Here is a 21974-nt window from a genome sequence, read left to right as displayed (position 1 = left end):
ATTTGGACTTCTGTTGTTAATATTCATGAACAAGTCCATTATGTAGTTTAAACAGAAAAAACTCACATGAAAAGTTCTCCGTCACAACCCTTACAACATAAACTACTGATACAGACATTTTTTTTCATTTTAAACATTTTGTTGCACTCTTTAAATATATTAATAAGTGTCACATGTACACGAAGCGCGAGAATCCATTGTGCGTCAGTAAAACTAACGATATCACGTTCCAAAGGCGTACTAATTGTAAGAATTCTAACTATTAAACAGAAAGAGTGTGATTTTTCATGCAACATGCACGCAGTTTGTTTGTCACAGTTATTATGCCATAGCGTCAAACGTCACAGTGGTGCTCTGGAAAAGAAAACCACACAATACAGGCTAATATTGGAGAATATCTTCAACAATGTAGATACTATACCTTGATTTAGTGTTAGAATCGAAGTAATATTTCTTAAAAACAGTTATTTGTTCATAAACAAAATCATTGTTTGTCGTTCGCATGCGTATTGCTGCGCCCAAGTGATATTTAACATCTTCACATCTGAACTTCAAAATCACCAAATGTTAAATATCTACCGTAAAATAATTGTGTGTTTCGAGTCTCTGTTAAAAATTGATTTTGGTACATTAAGGTATATAATAAAACGTTCATAACAACAGTAGCTTGATATTAGATGCTGAATTTCGTTCTCGCATAGTAACCAATTCGCATCAAACTCTTGCTTGTGTTACTCTGGTAGTCAAGATCTGGTAAAATCCACTCAAATTTCAAACATCATTCCAGATCAAGCTGCTGTTAAAGAAACCAAATTGTATCTGTAAACTTACTACCCTCTTCTCAATAAACGAGCACTCAACCAGCTAGTATTGTTGTCATAAATCTGTGTCAAATGTTACTAAACTAGAGCTATAACTAAAGGTGATTGATATCCCAAGACGCAACTTTGATACAGGGAAAGGGAATGAAATATTCTTTTTATCATAACCTTAGAGCGTCAGGTTCGACCTAGTGTTGTGCACTCTGCAAGTTGTCTTCGCGAGGTTAACAATTGGTTCTAGTTTTACGAAAGTCCATCCATTGGTAAAGAAGATATGGAGTGGAAACATTTGAGCTGTATGATTTTTGACCTTTATGCGTGACTTGACCTTTGACCTAGCGACATGGGGTGTGCACTGTCATGATGAGGTAAACGCTAAATGATAGGTTAATGAAACTCGTCTCTCTAAGTGGAGCAGACACGAGGTTAAGCTATATGAACTTTGACCCACATAGGTCACTTTGACCATTGACCTAATGACATTGGATGTGCGCTTTGCCAGTTGTCTTGATTAGGTTAGTAATTTTTGGTATTTTTTTTTTAATTTTCTCTGTGGTCTGGGGACCATACGCCGCTTTTCATGGAATTGCACTCTGTGCATCATTGAAGGTTCCACGTTCACCGCCGTATGAATACATTTGCGGATGTCTCTAAATTATATTCTGGTACTTATAACATAATTATGTAAATGTTGATTTCTGCTCAACCCGGGGCTAGAGGGCGTGGACGGTAGCTTGCACTTCCACTACCGTCCATGAACAGGCTCAATCAAATCGAGCCTGCAACATTTTCGTTTATGTCGTGTTTGGCGACCTGTGGTTTTCCACTTCTTTATTTTAGAAGATACGAAGCAGACGTGAACTGAAGATATTTTGGCCTCCAAGTGTGACTTTAACCTTGGAGCTGGAGATCTTGGTTCTGGAATCCTTCCTGCGTCTTAATCAGGTAAATATATGATGCTAGTTTAGTGAAAATCTCCCAAGTAATAAAGGAAATATGCAGGGGACAGGAAGTTAAGCATGTTGAACATTGACCTAAATATATAACCTTGATCTTGGACAAAGGTATGTTTTGTGCACATGCACTTTGTCTTGATGCGGTAGTTATTTGATGCAGGAAAATCTTCCAAGTAATTGAAAAGATTAAACATTAGACACAAACCTAGACTATTTGACATTTGATTTCCACGTGTGACATTTACCTTGTACCTAGTGTAGTGTACTTTGTACTTTGTCTTGATGAGGTAAAAATACGAAAATCTTCCGAGCAGTTAAGCTATTTGTCCTCCAACTGTGACCTTGACTTTGTACCGAGTGACTTTGATTGTGCTCTCTGAACGTCGAAGTTAAAAACTGATGCAAGTTTTATGAAAATCTTCCCAGCGGGTAAGAAAGTATGGAGCTGAAACGATCTGCGGACGATTTGGAGAGATTTAAAGCCGAAGTCAATAAATTCTACTGAAGGGACAAACTTACGGGATTACTAACAATCAAATCACCATTGAGTGCCACAATATATGATAAAGTTCAAGAAATTCCTGTGAACACATATGACAAGAAAAGATTATTGTGCATTGTTATTCTGTCACACCTCAGCTGCCTGTAAGGTATTTCAAAATGTTTATGACACTTTAAACCTGTATTAACTTTCAAACGAAAACATTCTTATGTTTTACTTTAACTTTTTATCTATCGCGTTACGCTAGGTTGTGTTAGACATTGAATTTCTTACATACATTTTATCATAGTATTTTGCCTCACCTGCTGACAATTAAGGCAACTAAGGATTTTTTTCCTTTAATTCCTTATAACTGCTCAACAAACTCGCATAAATATACATTTGAAAGGGCGTACTTTATACGTATACCTTTTGGATATAACTACTTGATGTTTTTCTCTGACGTACGTCTTTGCTTTTAGCAAATGATCGTTGCAACAACACCTTTCGGGAAATGTTGTAAGTTGCCATATGACATGGATAGTTATCCAAAAGCACTAACGTACACTTGAATTATTGACACGTTTTGATTTTGCACTATGTAGTATATCGTTTCCTTTGGTAATGTTGAATGTACGTCCTTACGAAAGGCAATAATTAAACACTTTTCAATTAATATGTAATTTTTTATCAATCAACTACGCTAAAACGGTCAGTTTAGTACATATATTAGAACATTATGTAGGACGAACAGTACGACAATTATTGTTATCTCTAAGAGAATAACCTTCCTAAGGATGGGACTAAAATCTTTATGGTCATCTGATTACTTTTCTATATTTTTCTTCTTTGTTTGAGCTCGTTATTGTTTATAATAAAAACTAATCAAAAGTACTGTGTTATAAGCGTAGAACCAACTTTATGGGACATTAATTATGTAATATTGTAGTCATCAGGTAAATAAGTAGGCAATTTCAAACTTTCATTTAGTTTAAATATTGCTATTGTATTTTGTTGTTTCCCAGATTAGAAATCTTGTAAAGTCCTTAAACATAATTGGTACAACCTCATTAAAAGGTTTTAAATATTACTTTACCGCAGGTAATTTTGTCGGACAACTTCACGACTTGCAATAATATTCTAGCATTACTGCTCCACTTGCATACTAACAAGTATCAGCGGAGAAAGTGCAAGTCAAAGTATTTCTACAGTATTCAAACGTAATTATATTTAACGTTTACGCGAATAAATTCATGTCAAACAGTCAGATTGTCTGTATATTTAAGATGTATAAACAATTACAATTCAGTAATGCTTAGTATCAAGAATATCTTTTCTTAGTTCTGAGATGTGATCATAGCCTAGCAGACGCATTTCTGAATCGCCCCTCATAATAATTAGGCAAGAGATATGCTTTAAGTTAGAAAATTACGTGAGATATTATATGTTGTATCAATAACTCACCTGAATCGGAAGAAGATGCAGAGGCAAACAATGAGTATGACCAATGAGGGAGAAAATCCGCCAATAAATATGTAAATATTTTTAATGTCGTCGGCGCTCTGAAAAGAAAATTGATGTGAAGGGTATTGATCCCATATAGATATCATAGGACTTTGATGAATATCTTTTTCGTAGAAATCAAATCACAGACGACTCTTACAAAATGGGTTTTTATAAGAAATTGGTCTAGTCTAATTAATTGTCAGCAGTGTGGCAGATCAAAAGGACATAGAAAGATAAAAATATTGAATAATGGAAAATAAAACAATTAGGCATTTTAAATACAGATACCATAGACATGCTTTTCAAGCATTAATCGAGGATAATGAAGTGCCAACTATTCAAGATACCTCTTTGGTTAGTCTGCATTTACCTTATTTTGCCAATCTTAAGCTGTTTGTTTAGTTTACAAACCAGGTTCAAATTTTTATACACTCTCTGTATGCAAATGCTTGTGCAAAAAGGAAGTATATTTCTTTAAATTAAATTTAATTCAACGGTAACGTTATTCGGTGAGTTTACATTACAGTTAACCTAGGTATTAAGAGGACTGTATGGAAACATTGCCCTATTTTGGCAAACTATAGTTTTTAAGAACAAAGTCCCTTTCAGTTGAGAATTTACAATAAAAAGTTCAAAATGTTTCAACCAATGTAGCGTTACTTGATTTAAATGGATATTTCAGTCAACGTCTATGTGTGATATTCATGCCACAGCCGTGAACAAACACACAAAAAGAAACATTCTTTAATCACGTTTAAACGTAGTATAAATATAGACGCGTGATTAATGCTCAATAACACATGTAAAACATATCAATGTATTTCTTGTGGCGGTTGGGTCAGCCTTCACTAGATGTATTAAGAAGTTTGTTGGTAACAGGCCTCTGTTTTTGGGCCTTGTTAATTGCTTACAGTGATATGTTGGTACTTACATAAAGCTGTGACCAATTTCTGCCATCATTATATCAAAATGGAATGTAATTGATGTCACAATGACTACGGATAATTAAAATGATATAAAGGATATCAAAGTGTTGCATTAACGTATTATTGTTTTTCTTCACTAAGCTTTTCTAATTTCTCTACTGTCACAATAGAGTCTTATGGATGTGTTTAACTTTCAGTTTAGTTTGCAAATTTTATTTTCTAACATGAATATGCATTGTATGGTCTGTTATTACATAGATATGATGTAAATGAAAAGTAGTTTTCAAACAGAAAACAAAGTAATCAATATCGTAGTTAAAGGCAAACGTAATTCAGTCAAAATGTCTTAAATAAATATACACGTACCTCAATGACGAACATTTATGGCAAACGCTTGGTTCTAGTAATTTGTATGCATGCATTAAAAATCATCACCTATGATTTGTCATGATACTAAGGTGTAAAAGATGGTTAGGTGAATGCAACCTAAAAATACCAATGCTTGCCATTGCAAGAAAATCCAATGCTGCATTTTACGCGGAGTGTTCGATATGAATTGCTTATTGTCCTCTAGCTCGATATCCACGTGGGGCACGATAAAACCAATACCTACATGTATAGGGTTATTCAATACCTACACAACGGTGTATAAATGTACATGTTAGACTAAGTGTAAGACATAAAATTTGCCATTTGAATACACGCAATCATTGACCACTGTAGTAAAAATGGTTGGTAGAAGCGTCGGCAAGAAAGATGAAATACGGGCTTACATCAAAGCTCGCTCAAAACTTGGTTGTTCTTTGAAGCAGCTGATGACTGAACTTTCTACTGCTTATGGACCTTCTTGTGTGTCTTATGACACAGTTTGGCGGTGGAAAAAGAAATTTGATTCTGGTGTAGAGTCCATCAAAAATGCACCGAAATCAGGTAGGCCAAAATCTGCATCTCGTAAAGAAATCGTTTCCAAAATAAAGGAAATCATTGAAGGAGATGCCAGATTTACAGTTCTTGATATTGCACGAAAGGTAGGCATATCACTATCAACGGTTCAACTTATTTTGAAGAAGCATTTGAAAGTCAGAAAGATTTCTGCTAGATGGGTGCCACATCTGTTGACTGATGAGCAAAAGAGGCAACGGGTTAAAGTGGCCAAAAAGTTGCTTCAAATGTTTCCAAAATATGACAAAAAGCAGTTTGCCAATGTTGTCACAGGTGATGAAACCTGGGTCCATTATTTTGAGCCCGTCAGAAAGGTTAGCAATAAGATCTGGGCCACTAAACACAGCAAACGCCCAATAATTGCCAAACGTTCTTTGAGTGCAAAGAAGGTTTTGTATGCAATCTTCTTCTCTGGTGAAGGAGTCGCAATAAAAGTGCCGGTGTAAAAGGGCAAAAGCATCACCGGAAAGTACTACAAAGACGTAGTACTGAAGAAACTGAAAAAGTATTATCAGAAATGACGCCCTGCCACTGGTTTTAAACATGTCCGTTTTCTACATGACAATGCCCCGCTCATACCTCCGCAGTAGTTACGGCGTTTTTGAAGAAAGAAAACGTAACTGTTTTGCCTCACCCCTCGTATTCCCCAGACCTTGCCCCATGTGATTTCTTTTTGTTTCCGAAATTGAAATCATTCTTTGCTGGGCGGAAATACCAGTCCCGACAACCACTTGGATCTGCCATTCATCAGTACCTTATTACTGTGCCCAAATCAGCGTACCGTGACGCCTTCAAGAAGTGGATACATCGGCTGAAACTTTGCATATTTCTAGCCACGGGGAGTACTTCGAGGGCATGAAATGAGCCCTTTTGGGCTAACTTGAAATTTGAAGTCTCCAGATAGAAATATGCAATTCATTTCGAACATCCCTCGTATGTAATATGAATCGCACTGCATTAACGAAACAAGGATGATATAACTGGCATATACTGTTCTCTTCCGCTATGCCTGAAATGATTTTCTCTTTTAATTGTTCATGTTTACAGACTTCATTTACGTTTCAATCAATTAAAATATGTCATACCTTAAAACGCTAACAGAAACAAAGTAAACTAAATGATACGGTTCTAGCGATCGTTCTATAACTGGTAAAACTGTTTTGTTTGCCTTGGTTTAAATATATGTTATTTGTTCAAGTCATTACATGAATAATTTACAATAACAATGATAAGGGTATTGGGCAGGAAGCTAATTAGCTTACGGTTGTCTTAGTCCATTGTTTGCTTTAACTTGAATAATAAATCGGTAATGGCCAATTAATATTTTGATGTTTACGTAGGTCCTATAAATATAATTTTACGATAATCTTTCAACCCTTTTCCTGTAAATGGGGTCAGGAAAACGTAAGTGGAATTTAAACTGCACACAATATGTTGTTTGTGGTCTTGTTGGTCTTTTTGTTGATGTTTGTTTAGTTTCTCTAACAATTATATGTACATATTATGTATTTTTCCTACCTATATTACCTGTCCTATAAAGAAAATTTCATTTCATTTCTTACACACGACGGACATTCCTAAATTAAATGTTTTTGTAACAAAGAGGAGACACCTAAATAGCAGAATGATATGTTTACTGAAAATATATTGCCTATTTTTGTCTCGAAAAGATGAAATTTTGTCAAGCTGAACATTTGTGAGTTTCGTCTGAAGACCGAATATTGTGATTTAATAATCAAATAAACAGGAATCGTGTAGTCTTTGTTTTTGTTTGTGTAACGCCAATTTGCAACAGTATTTCAGTTATGAAACGGCGGGTAGTTAAACTAATTAGTGTTCTTGGATTCTGTAGGAGTACAAACCTGTTCTCCGCAAGTAACTGCCAACTTCCACGCATGAATTAGAGGTTGGGGACGAATTATTTCAAGCACACTGTCTTTTATCAAATCGTCATGGAGAACTAACGCCCCATCCTGAGATCGAACTCTCACATACAGTTAATTTATTGGGGAAAAAAGCTTTAATGAACACTTGCATGGTCTTTATACCTTAATTTCTAAGAGATGAAATCTGAAACTTCGTAAATGACATTCCCTGGAGTTCCGTTGATTTAGAGTTTATTGATAACTTTTGTATAGAGAAGAAGACATTATAATTGAGTTTTGTAGAAAATAAATTTATGGGACCATCTTGTTAATTTCGTTCTGTATTCGAAAATGCCAATACTAATACTCTGACTATATTAAACTTCGTTTAATACATAAAAACTTTCTTTTTGGCCTTGTAATGTTTAAAGAAAGCACGGAGAATAAGGAAACTTTGAATGAATATTAATTCCGAAGCAACAGATTGCAAAATTGCATTAGTATTGATCTATTATAAACAAAATAATAGTAACTTTGATTTTCCCTTACAATATCTAGGTTCCAAGCTTTAAACGCTGGTGAATATGGGCACTATTGATATCTTTATGTCAATCACTGCACCGTACTTAAACGTGTATAGACGGTATATCGCTCTCTATCAGTCTAATAATATAACAAGTATTCTTTCACATGCCGTTGAGACAAGATCTGGTGTCTGTTTGATACCTGGATTTTAGCAGCAATGTTGTTACACTTGAAAAGCCATCGAAATGTTTCATACGTATGCGAAACTGTACAAAATGATTACAAAAAGTCATTTGAATTAACTAGCCTGCTGACGAAGTCAGAGCTGTAGTTAGATTGATAAGTTTATTTAAAGCTAACCTTACCAATTCAATTAAAACAAAAGTCATATAATCTTCTAATGCTACCCACTTATTCATTTCTTGTGCACCATATCATGACAAATTAAATACCTGTACGGATGCACACGAAAATAAATGATATGATCATTGTAGAAGTACAGGTATTGCTCCTATAACATTAAAACAAGGAAGACTATCCAACAGGGAAAGCCACGTTCTTAAAACACAGCCTCCCCAAACGCAAACCCAGCACGCGGACGCGCACACGATCAACACACACATACGCACACAAAGCAAACAGACAATGACAAAACAAACAAATAAAGGAACACAGTGGGGCACCGCCTTGGAAAGATCAGTGGCAAAACCACCACTGGGGAGCTTAAACCGGTTTATGGTGCACCTAACCTCACTCTTACCCCCACCATGTCCCAAAGTCACAGGACAGTGTAAATAAAAGTTATCCCCGCCAGGTGAAACCCTAACATACGCAAAGGCATGTAATGTAAAACACAAAAATATAAAAAATATTTAAAGTTAAATATCGTAGTCAATCGATGGCTTACTGTATAAATGCACTAAATAAACATTTCATCGTAATTGTTCTCGTCAAAATGGAATAGCTGATTTGTTAAGTACAAAAAATTGAGCCGACAAGTCTTATTGACATTTTCTCAAATACTTTTTTTTCAATTTTATCTAATTCATATACACAATTTAACTAGCACAATTTAATAAATTCTAAAGTAGGATGGAACACGACGCTTTACTATATTACAATTCAAATGCAAAAGTAGCAGTGGAATTTAACTTTTCTGACACATTTTTCATGAAAGTGAAACAATTGCTCTTTAATATCGTCTCACTGTAAATTATATAAATCTTAACCAGGAAGAACTCAAAAACTCCAAACAGATACAGCATGCATTCTTCATTTATTGATTTTGAGTTTATTTGTTGATCATTTGATGACCGAATATTCGAATATTCGTTCGGAAGGTTGACCGAATATTCGAATACCAAAATTGCTATTCGTTGCCATCCCTAAGAAATTTTATTCACAAACATTAAACAAATCTTGTACATATAATTTTCATTTTTCACAAACATTTACCAAAACTTATACATAAAATGTTTTTTTTTGCAAGCATTACACAAATATTATACAAATATACATATATAATTCTAAAGAGAGGCCATATCGATAGTTCTTTTGTTGCTGAAACTTATCCCGTTATGAGTTGATACGCATGCTTTAATCAATCAATGTATCTGTGGAAAACTGTAAACGAAATAAAACAATATTTGTCAATAAAACAAGAGTAATGTCTGGCATGCTTGAGTATTATGCTTTTTACATCTTCTAGCAGAGCCTTAACGAAGCTTATAATTTATACTGACATCCTGAGTGCATGCCATCTGAAAGTGTCCATGTGCGATATCAATAACTAACAAAAAGTGTAAGTCAGCTTTATTCTGTCTGGTTATGTGTTGGAAATTAAGAGAATAAAATGTGCTTCCTACGACTTTAAACAAGAAACAACAACATATTTATATGTCACTATACAGCGATTTGCCTTGATTATAATCTTACACTTAGTGACAACTTGTCTGGAAGCGTTTTTGCTAGAAAGTCCGGTATTTTGTAGTCTTATTATTGCTTTATTTCTGATCTATTTACGTTTTGACACTAAAAACGAAACTAATAAGAAAGCATTTCTGACATTAAAATCTGTTACAATCTATTCCTTTAATTTAAACCTATTATAAATAATAAGTAAAAAAGGACATATTACTTTCAGATTAAAAGAAAAACACAAAGAAGAAAAGGCACCACAAGGTTATGAAAGATAAAAGGTAATAATTAAGTAAGGGTAGATTTCCCGGAAGCACAGAGCACCACAAATACAGCCATAGAGCCATGCCTCGCAAAGTATAAAAATATAATATTGTTGCTAACAATACAGTATATGTTATGTAAAGACATGACTTGAAACAGTGTTTCTTGAAAGTCAGTTTCAACACAAAATTATTTCATACACGTATATAGGCGATGGTTGTATAAGATTCGAAAGGTAAATTCTAGCGAGTCTCCTAATCGTTCTTGTCGGTGAGCCTATTCACCTATCATCATATGATTCTTTTTTATGCAGTGTAGACGTTTTCCAGTGCTAAATGGTATAAAGAGAGATATAAAATACATTTTGGTATATTTTTTTCGGTAACGAACACTTACTAACTTATAGATCTATATATTTATCTATAACTTAGAGGAAATTTTCACCGTGGGAAAATGTAAGCCGTGTTTAAAGTTACCGTACCGAAAAGTTGCCAGTTCAATATCAGTTTCATCTATCTGGCCTTCTATTTCACAATATATTCGTGCAGTTAATGCAGGCATCACATATGCCAACTACTATAATCGTCCAGACTCCAGTATTTACGTAGTTTATATGCTACAATGTCCTGGTGTATATTTCACTTTATCTTGCCTCCTACAAGTTTCTTGCATTTCTATTGGTCAATAGACGTCACGTGGAGACAGGATATATTCCATATATTGCTAGTACATTTCAGATATGAATTTTAATTCAAACAAAATACAAAATACTAGATTATAGCATGTGAGTAAAGGGTAGTCGACAAGATAAAATCGCTAAAATTAGTACAAGTCATTTACGCAGACAATCCAATACATATATTATTAGTTACACTGCTTGTTGGTGAACAAGCAGTGTAACTAATAATATATGAATCGGATTGTCTGCGTAAGTGACTTGTACTAATTTTAGAAACTGCATAGACGTCATGAATTTTGAAAAAAAAAGTACTTACTTCTGATTTTTTTATACTAGACCTTAAATGTTATTGGCATTTTCGCAGTTGTTGCTACTTTATACTTTAATTCAAAATTACTAAATATCGTAAACTTCCGTTATCATAATGCAACGCTTTCAAATCGTGGGTAGGTTTTTATAGCAAGCTACAGCTTGCCGAATGACGTATCGAGCTTAAATGCAGTGTTGTAAAATGCGAAGAATTTGGGCGGTTAGGATGGAAAAAATGAATATATTTCAATAATTTTATCAATTCATAAAATGTAGGCAGTCGTTCGGGTGCGAATCATTAAATCATTCATCATTCGCACTCGTGATTTAATTATTACGCATCCGAACTCCTGCTCATAGTTTATTAACTGATGAAATATAGGGATATATTTATTATTTCTTGATAATTAAAACTCTGTTTTAATTATGATTCTTAAAATCCCCCTACCGAACGGTACCACGTAGTTGATATCACGGCTTCGTTTTGGTGACTATTGCGTTGTTAAATTGATATCTGTTTACTTGTATTTCATCCACGTTAAACACCTGATCGGGTATTATGCAAAAATAAACATTTGCCTCTACAGTCCATCAAGTTGTGTGTAATTAACCTCATGACAGTGGGACCACACAAAATGTTAACTTTTTTACTTACATTTCGCTAAGTCAGAACATATAACATTTGAACACACTGAATACGTGTAGAATATATATTATGTAACGAATTAGACATACACAGAAGTAGCAAAAGATAAATACAGAACTAAACAGGAACAAAGTCATTTGACCAACACCTGCTTTCATGTGAGTAAGATGAATAAACGTTTATGTTTGTATGGCATCCAAGAGTACTAGTCATGATATGTGACTGCCTAATTATGATGAAAATATATACATTAAGTAAACGAACATATTTAATATATTACAATATACAATAAGAACCTTTATTTCCTAATTCACTACGCTCAAACGTAAATAAATCATTTATCCTATAATCAAAGTAAATCAAGGGAAGAAAGGAAAACAAATACATAAATTCACATTTAGGATTTGTTATCTGCATTGTTATGTATCGACATTGTTAACACATTATCTAATAGAGTTAACACCAACACATCGTGCATGTACTTTAATACATTTCAAAGTAAACGAAAACTGCACATATTTATACTGTAAAGCAAAAAACTGCAAACTGCTTTATAATTATATCCTGTTCAATTCAACTTCAGTGATATACAAAACTATCAATTTTCTTTAATTCTTACAAGGAAAACATACATATATGAATATACTTTCCCGGTCAGTGTACTGCGAGGCGGCTACTCAACCCTAACTCTGTCGTGGGAGGGGGGAGAGGGGGTGGGGAGTAGAAAGATACCAAGTCTCAAGACCAGCTACCATCTTCTGGTGGCCTGACATCCTCTTCCCCCCCCCCCCCCCCCCCCACAATTTTTTGCCGAAAAAAAAATTATCCTCCGTGAAGATAATATAATCCATAGATGTTCATTCGCTAGCCAAAACATATACGTTCATCAAATTTGTCTTCCAAACATATCATGTTATTAAGCTTACGAATTCATATAAAGTCATTTGAATTTTCACAATGCATTGATATCTTAATGAGACTATGATAAGAATCAGTTTTGCACTTATATTATGATAAACTACTGTCTTCTATCTTTCTATCTTACAAGAAAATGTAACTCTCTATGTATAAAAGAAATTTAAACGAGGCAAATGTATCGTCCTTGGTACTTCACTCCATTATGGAACAGTTCTCTATATGCAACGATCTATAAAAGCATATCCATTCCGTAGAACTCTAGGCGACAATGTGTCAAGAAGAACTTTTCAATTCTTGGAGTAATCTGTAAAATATAAACTAACTTGTTTTATTATAAACATTGTCTTAAAAACAGTCAACAAGTTAAGTAATTATACTTAAATCACCTGATCAATGCAAGTTTAGTAAACATTTGTCCATAAAGTAATTCATAAATTCATATTATCTCCGTTTGTAAGACAAAATGATATCGATAGAAAAGAAAGAAAATGTACTCTTTTGTCATAATACAATATTGAAATATTGTGCACCATCGCTGCATGTATAAAGAAACTTTATTTATCCCGATAGAAACGGTTATCATTTTCATATACGATGTTTACAAGATCATTCTTAACACTTATATGTGACGTCGTCTTTGAAAACCGGTCCAGATGCGGCATGACGTAATATCGAGAAACGACGTTTAAAGTTGCGCCAAGTTTACGCGCGCTGCTTTCTACCACCTGTTTCAATTAGCAAAAGTTTGACCGTTAAAATACGAGTATTTGTTACATGATTAATAACAACTTCTAAGAGAATGAATATTTAGACGTTGGGCATGCAAAAAATTTAATGGTATTACGCCTAAAGCAAAAATATTTCGGTCAAAATCGATTGTTTCCCCTTTGCTTAAATTGTTTCCGGTTTCGGATTTACCAAAAAACATGTGAAGTTTACTTTCGTTAAACTACTTTCTGTCCAACCGTGATAGGATATGAGACTTGTAATATTGTTTACTGATTAGGTCAGTACCTTTATAAACAGTTGTTAGCGTAATATATATGAAATATTGCCTCGAAGTCTTGGAAAGAATTACTAACTTGTCACGTACAGGTACCCGGAAGTAAATATTGTTGCTAACCCATGTTTGTTTATAGATACCAGGATCAGTGTCATACCGAGGGAAATTTAAAATGAAATTTATTGTTTAAAATGAGTCAGTCTAGTGCTACAAGCACAGTACCGTATGAGCTAACAGATTTTCAAGATCAAGACTTTATTGAAGAGCTGAATGAAGTTGACAATTTGTACTTTAACGACAGAATATTAACACCACAGTCGAACCAACAAAACCCCTCTGTTTTATGTAGTCCGACAGGAGATACAAGTGATGAAGAGTCTGATATTAATTATGATTCTGACATTGATGATGACAGTGAACATGTCCCTCTAGAGTTTAATGAAGCAGATTTTAAAGAGTACAACTGCCAAGCCCAATTCAAAACAAATACATGTGGATGCAAATCATTCTACAGAAAACCACGTAGTACTGTTGTAGATTTTGATTTTTTGATTGAGTTGAGGGAAAACTACAAAGAGTTGTCTAGAGATGAGTTAGGTATAGCACTTAAGTCCGAGTTATTAGGTCACAGACATTCTGACAGTTTAACGGATGGTAAGAAGCATGTTAAAAAAGAGAGGGAAAGGCCATATCAGGAATTTTATTTGTCTGGTAAAAGAGTTTGTAGAGCTACATTCTGCTTTGCTCATGGCATTGACAAGAAAAAGTTGCAGGCAGTAGGTCGGTCATTGGATGTTGATGGCTTTAAACCTCGTATTCATGGCAGAAAAGGTGTCCAACCCTCACATAGCCTTACCTTTGAAGACCGAGAACGGATAAAAACATTTATTTGTAGATATGCCCGGGATAATGGGCTTCCACTGCCCGGTAGATTACCAAATTTCAAAGAATCACATGTTCTTATCTTACCGTCAGATAATACTGTGTCTGACATACATCAGAAGTATGAAAAGCTTGCCACGCAATTACAGTACAGAACAGTTAGTCTGAGGACAATTCAAAGGACATGGCATGACCTGTGTCCTTACATAAATGTTTGCAAACCCTGTACAGATATTTGTCAGCAATGTCAAAAATTTTCATATGAGATAAGTAATAGTGGGAATTTGCCGGAAGAGGAAAAAACAGCTCTTCTTGTTGAGTATCAAGCTCATTTAAATGCTGCAAAGCAACAAAGGGAATATTACAGGCAACAATGCATGGATAGTAAACTTAACTACAGTCTCTTGCCTCCAGAATACAAAAGTGATGGTGAGATTCATGAATAAATCTGCCTGATTTTACTGTACATACATTGAAAGTGTAGTTTTGAAAAGAGTAATAGCATATTATTAATAAACATCTATTATCAATTCAGTCATATTAAAATTCTTACCTTGCTAATTTTCTAAATTTGACTACTTCCATCTTTTCAATCTTTCACTACCTTTGAATATAGTACATAATTTGGTATTCATTGAAACTTCACTGATAGAATAGCAACCAGTGCAGGTCATGATCAAGCTGCACGGGTTTGTAAAGACAGATACAATTGCCACTTACTAGCATGCTAAGAAGTATAAAACTGCGTAATCCTTTTGATATAGTTTAACAGTGCTCTATCTTTGGTGTAGATGTTTAGTTTTTCTCTCTCTTAGTTCACAAAAAAAATAAATTTTCAAATGCAGCAGATTTATGAATGGCATTGGTCAGTTTTTTAGACTGTTTTACAGCAAAACACTGAACAGTTCTGTCACATGAGTAGTCCCCAGACAGAATATCACTGGACACACTCCCTGAATGTTTTACTTAATACAAAAAATAGAACGTAGTAGCAAAGCCAAGGTATTTATAAAATGCAACTGTTTTTGCTGTGAGTATCATATTAGTCATGTAATTTCTTTCTAGGAACTACTCTATTGCCAGTATTGTTGTTTCATAATGTTTTGTAACAGGATGATTGTATATTTATAGTGGGAATTTAGGATATGAGCCGCCCCATTAGAAAACAAACATAGTGTGTTTGCGGCAGCATGGATCCCTACCAGCCTGCACATCCATGCAGTCTGGTCAGGATCCATGATGTTTGCTAACAGTTTCCTTAATTGCAATCAAGACTTTGAAAGTGACCAACAAGAGTCCTGGCCAGACTATACGGATGCGCAGTCTGGTAGGGATCCATGCTGGTCCCAAACGCACTATGTTTGTTTTCTCATGGCACGGCTCATATAATGATTTTTTTTTTCAATATTTGATCCTTGCTGTGTGAAAATCTTAGAAAATGGATTCTATGATAACTTTAAAATTATTTTGTGGTAAGTTAATAAAAACATTTCATATTGCTAATGTAATATTTAGGTTATGTTTGCAACTTACATGTAATGTATCTTCTTTCAGATAATATACCATGTTCCTTTGATGGCTCGTTCCACTACAGCTGGGACTATGCTCAACAGGTACATATACCCCATTACAGCCAGGAAGTTGGCCCTGTTTACTTCAAGACCCCAAGAAAATGCAACGTATTTGGGATGTGCTGTGAGGGATCAGGTAAGCAACATGCATCCACTAGCTCCTATTGTAATTTTCATGTAATTATTTATTCATATCTCTGTCAAAACTGTGCAAGAACAATTTGAATGCTTAACACAGTACTTGTATAACATTATATCTTATTAAACTGAAAATAATTATAAATAATAAGAATTTTGATTTATTAATTAAAATTAAAAAATATCAATAAATTGTATTTTTTTCTAATAAATTGATTTTGATGTGATTATTTTCAAAATTAATGAACCAATTTCTGACTAAGAAGATGTGAGGCGAAAGAAATAATTAAAAGTACTAGTGTATCTCAGTAACTTTCAGAATGAAGTAGATTCACAGAGGTACAAGTCAGTAATCTTTTTTTAAAGAACAAAGATTTTTCTAGCTTTGCACTCTATACACAGTTAGTTATCATAACAGCTGGGTCAATTTTCTTACACATTCTACACAGTAAAAGTTTGACATTAACCTAAATGATGTAAAAATCTCACTGCAGTTACTATAATCATATTCTTCTATAACATTTTAATAAATTTTATTGCCCCAGGAATGAATTTTGATTAGACTGAAGACTGTAAAGGTTTCTGATATATGGTAAGGACTTAATTTTTTTTTAGGAAAACAAGTGTTTTATCTTGTGGATGAAAGTGACTCATTTGGTAAGGGGGCAGACAGTGTTGTCAGCATGGTACACCACTACCTATATTGGTATGGTCATGGGGAGATAGACAGCAAATTCCATTTTGACAATGCTGCTGGTCAGAATAAAAACAACATTGTGCTGTGGTATGGTCTGTGGAGAGTTTTACTAGGTAACAACCCCTATATTTTTATCTCTTTGAACTGTTGGACTGCATGAGACATGTATGTGCAGTCTGGTCATGATCTGCACTGTTTGCTATTCAGTCGACACATTTTCTATGAGAACACCTTTAAACTATAAATGGTACTGTCTCTACTGGAAGATGGGGTAGTCTATTTTACAAGTTAAGCAGGTTAAGGGCTAACATAATGATAACAATAAATGTGCTTGTTCAACATGTTATTTGCACTTATCACAATCTACAAACAAAGTACATTTTATATACTGGCCGCATCCTGTTGTCAGTCTGTCTGGCAATTTGTGGTAGCATTGGTTGTAAGAATAATCCTTTATCAGTCGGTGATACTTTTATGTAATTAATGATACTTTTATGTAATTAATGATACATAAAATAATTAATGAAAAAAAAAAAACCCAAATGACACCCAGGTTTATTGTTTAAAATAAAATATGTACTGATTTACCTGTTTGTTACAGGATATCATAGATCAATTGAGTATTCAACGATGATTGCAGGCCATACAAAGTTTGAACCCGACTGGCACTTTGGAATTTGGAAAAATCGATGGAGGAGGGTAAATGCTGAGACCTTACATGACATTGCAGACACAGTGGATCAGTCTTCACAGAAAGGTCATAACATTGCACAGTTGGTCAATGATGATTCAAAGCCTGTCACATTCTATCAGTGGAGAACTTTCTTGTCACAGTATTTTAAACCTTTAAAGAGCATTACCAAGTATCACCACTTTTTCATATCTGCAGAAGCACCTGGAATTGTTAATGTGAAATCTTAAGTGACAGTCCAGTTGTATCAGTCAGCTTGCTAAAAATGTCTCCTCCAAAGGGTACATTGCCAAATGTGTCTCCTTGTCCTGGATTGACACCAGCCAGACAATGGTGCCTTTATGAACATATTAGAGAACATTGTTTATCTGAAAAATCAAAGGAATCAATTTGTCCAAAACCAATCGTGCCAAAGACTGAAATTGTAATCAACAAGGATTGCTCTGAGAACTGGAAAAAGGGAAGTGGCTGTAAGAGAAAAAAAACTGTTGTTGAATTAAAAAGTTCATACAAAAAGTACTGTCTGAGATTTCAATTTCAAAGGAACCTTGCAGAAACCATATATACAGACATTCATAACTGTGTGTATTAAGAAAAGTATGCTTTTTGGTGTTTAAAGAAGATATGTTGCCTTTTGGTAAATAATGTTGACAGTTGTATATTCATACAAGTCCATTAAGAGTTTATTGACAGAAACATTTAAAACATGCATTTTAAATGCTATGGTACCATAACAAAACCATTTTTAGATATGTCGCAATGGTTACCAACTGTACATCATGCTTTTATAGTAATTAGAGGGTCTTGAGAATGTATGACTATGCTATCAAAATATACACTTTAATAGAAAACTACTGAAGAATCACTCTATGTTTCAGGAGATTATCAAATACAGATATAATGATTTTGTCATAGAATTGATGAATGAAGTTGACTGTTGTATACTGATACCAGTAGTTCTAAGATGTTTCATCTTTTGTGCTATCTACATTATAATTTTAGTTACACTACCTGAGAAAGTGAATTGTAGTATGGAGGAAGACATGTTTAACCAACTCATTTGATATTTATTGACATATACATACATGTTGAATGCAACCTTACAATACCAAAACTATTGCTTTATATATGTTGCCATGGTAACCAACTGTGAATCATGCTGTTATAGGAATGAAAGAGTCTTGAGTATGTATGATTAAGTTATCAATATATGACCTGTAATAGAAAAGTACTTGAACTAAAGCTGTTGTATTGATTAAGTATTTTTGTCGAGCCCCCTTGCGGAAGTGAAGACATAGTTGTCCAAGTGGCTGTTCGCTGTTTGGGCGTGCGTCCGTCCGTCCGGATTTGTTTGTCCGGACCATAACTTTAACATGCATGAAGCAATCTTGTTTATATTTGGCATGAATGTTAATCTCAGTAAGACGGAGTGTCATACACAAACACCAGGTTCCTATCTCAAAGGTCAAGGTCAGACTTAGAGGTCAAAGGTCAAATTCAGTAATGACTGTCCGGAGCATTTCTTCTTCATGCATGGAGGGATTTTGATGTTACTTGGCACAATTGTTCACCATCATGAAACGGAGTGTCTTGCGCAAGAATCAGGTCCCTAGCTGTAAGGTCAAGGTCACACTTAGAGGTCAAAGGATACAAAAATGACAACTTTGTCCGGAGCATTTCTTCTTCATGCATAGAGGGATTTTGATGTAACTTGGCACTAATGTTCACCACCATGAGACGGAGTCTCTTGCGCAAGAACCAGGTCATTAGGTCTAAGGTCAAGGTCACACTTAGAGGTCAAAGGTCAGATACAAGAATGACTTTGTCTGGGGCATTACTTCTTCATGCATAGAGGGACTTTGATGTAACTTGGCTCAGTTGTTCACCATCATGAGACGGAGTGTCATGCGCAAGAACCTAGAATTACTTCCCTTTGTTGTTACTATAAATAGCTTATATTGTAACTTTTTTTATTACTGGCTGTAGGGAAAAATCAAGACCACTTTGCTGTAGTACAACATGCATGTTACATCCAATTTTGAGGCATATTTTGACCTATCTCTACTGGTAAGGATTTTTGTATGGACTTAGATTTTTTTTTCTTTTTTTTTTTAAGATTTACTTCCCTTTGTTGTTACTACAAATAACTTATATTGTAACTTTTTGTAATCTTTTTTTAACTGGCATAAGTGTTTGCCTCAATGAGACAGAGTGTCGTGTGCAACTCCCAGTCCTTTTGACAGCTGACGGGCTCGACATGTTGCCCATGGGCATCTAGTTTTAGATAAAGGAATTTAGTGTATATGTTGCCATGGTTACATAATTCAAATTATGTTTCATAGAAGTTATTGATTTGTATTTTCAATTAGGGATATACAATGTATAATTCCATTGTAATAGAATGTCCACTTTCTTTAATATTTTCCATTATAATTAGCCAGTGAAAAACAAATGATGCAGAAGGAATGACTGAAATGTTATATTCTTACGATAATTACTTTTGTTACAAAACATACCATAAAACTGAGTATTTTAAAGTAGTTTTGTGTGTTTTTCACATTTCTTTTCCTGGATACTTATACTTTCAAATATCTAACTTATAAACAACATAATTTCAAATTAGTCTGTTGTTTTAAAGTATGATAATAGAAAAAAAAAAGGAGTTTAATACTTATGTTGCCATGGTAACGCAATTTGAATATTTTTTCTTAGAAAATATGATTTTAAATTAGCTGTATTTTTCTACTTTATAATAAGCATCTACAATTCAAAATTTCCTAGTAATGTATGTTTTTTTTTTAATAGTCATTTATTACCAGAGGTGAAAGACAGATTAAGAAGAAACAATGACAGAAATGTCTTACTCTTATGGTTATACTCATGTAATGAAATCTATCATAAAACCTAACATATTTTATATTTTTACAAGAAATCTTCGGATTCTATTTTTGAATACATAAACTATATAAAATCCAACTTAATGAACCACTTTTCCAGATTTATCTCTTGTTTTAAAGTTTTAATGTTGGAAACAGAATCAGATGTATATGTTGCCATGGTAACACAATTTTACCATCTTTTATAAAAAATGTAAAGGATTTTTGTTAGCTAGATATTTGCTCTTTAAGTGAAAATCTAAATATACATAATTTTTATTATAATAGAAGATCCATGTATTTAAAGATAGCCAGTTATTAACAGTAAGTGAAAAACACAAACTGAAGAAACAATGGCTTAAATAGTTTATACTTATGGTTAATACCCATATTACCAAACCTATCATAGCACCAAACTTTATTTAATATTTTCGTGTGGAATTTTCAGATTTTGCTTTTGAATATCTATACTTTCAAGAATTCAGATTACTGGAAACATTTTTCAAATAAAGCTTCTATTTTGAAATTCTACCGTAGAAAAAAGAATATAATGCATATGTTGCCATGGTAACGCAATATGAATAGTGTTTTCATAGATAATATTGACAATTTTAATTATCAGTATTTTCCTACTTTGAATAAGCTTCTAAAGTATACAATTTCATAGTAACAAAAGGTTTAAAATAGACATTTATTACCAACAATTGTATGACAAGCTATGAAGACACAATGATGATAATGCCTAAATCTTATGGATTTTGCCAATTGTACAAAAACTGTCATAAAACCAAACATTTTAAAGATTTTTATAGTAAATCTTCAGATTTTATTTATGAATACCTATACTTTTATTATATATAACTTACTATAAACATTCTTTCAAGTTAAGCTTCTATTTTACAACTATTGAAGAAAAGGGAAATTAATGCATATGTTGCCATGGTAACGCAATTTTAATAATGTTTTAATACATGATATGGAAAATTAAAATTGATTAAATTTTTCTACTTTTAAGTAAGCATCACTAGTATAAAATTTCATAATAATAGAAGTTTCATTTATTTAAAAAAAAACTCATTTATTACCAGCAAGTGAAAGATAACTTGTGAAGAAAAATGACGAAAATTTCTTTTTCTTATGGTTATTACCCATGTCATAAAGATGGTTATAAAATCAAACATTTTGCATATTTTTGTGTGAAATTTTCATGCCATATTTAAAAATACATTTTTTTCCAAATATTTTACTTTTTGAAAACTTATTTCAAGTGAAAATGTTTTTTTAAGTATTTGCATGTAGAAAAAGGGAATTTAATATAGTTGTTGCCATGGTAACACAATATGAGTAATGATTTTTATTGA

At 33.6% G+C, this 21974-nt stretch overlaps 2 protein-coding genes across 2 annotated transcripts; both read left to right on the top strand.

Annotated features, from left to right (window-relative positions):
- Positions 1 to 13949: 13949 nt before the first annotated feature.
- On the top strand, positions 13950 to 15223 carry LOC128546730 (uncharacterized). The gene has a single exon (XM_053518007.1). The coding sequence runs from the start codon at positions 13950 to 13952 to the stop codon at positions 15084 to 15086; it is 1137 nt and encodes a 378-aa protein (XP_053373982.1). The 3' UTR covers positions 15087 to 15223.
- A 955-nt stretch (positions 15224 to 16178) lies between these two features.
- On the top strand, positions 16179 to 20194 carry LOC123530252 (uncharacterized). Its single transcript, XM_053518261.1, has 3 exons — positions 16179 to 16347; positions 16965 to 17159; positions 17648 to 20194. Exons 1-3 carry the CDS (start codon positions 16179 to 16181, stop codon positions 17965 to 17967), a joined length of 684 nt encoding a protein of 227 aa, XP_053374236.1. The 3' UTR covers positions 17968 to 20194.
- The last annotated feature ends 1780 nt before the right edge of the window (positions 20195 to 21974 follow it).

The sequence above is a fragment of the Mercenaria mercenaria genome, chromosome 11 (assembly GCF_021730395.1).
Source record: "Mercenaria mercenaria strain notata chromosome 11, MADL_Memer_1, whole genome shotgun sequence".
NCBI classification, from domain to species: domain Eukaryota; kingdom Metazoa; phylum Mollusca; class Bivalvia; order Venerida; family Veneridae; genus Mercenaria; species Mercenaria mercenaria.
The sequence above is the reverse complement of the archived record's forward strand: the minus strand, read 5'-3'. Positions and strand labels throughout refer to the sequence as shown.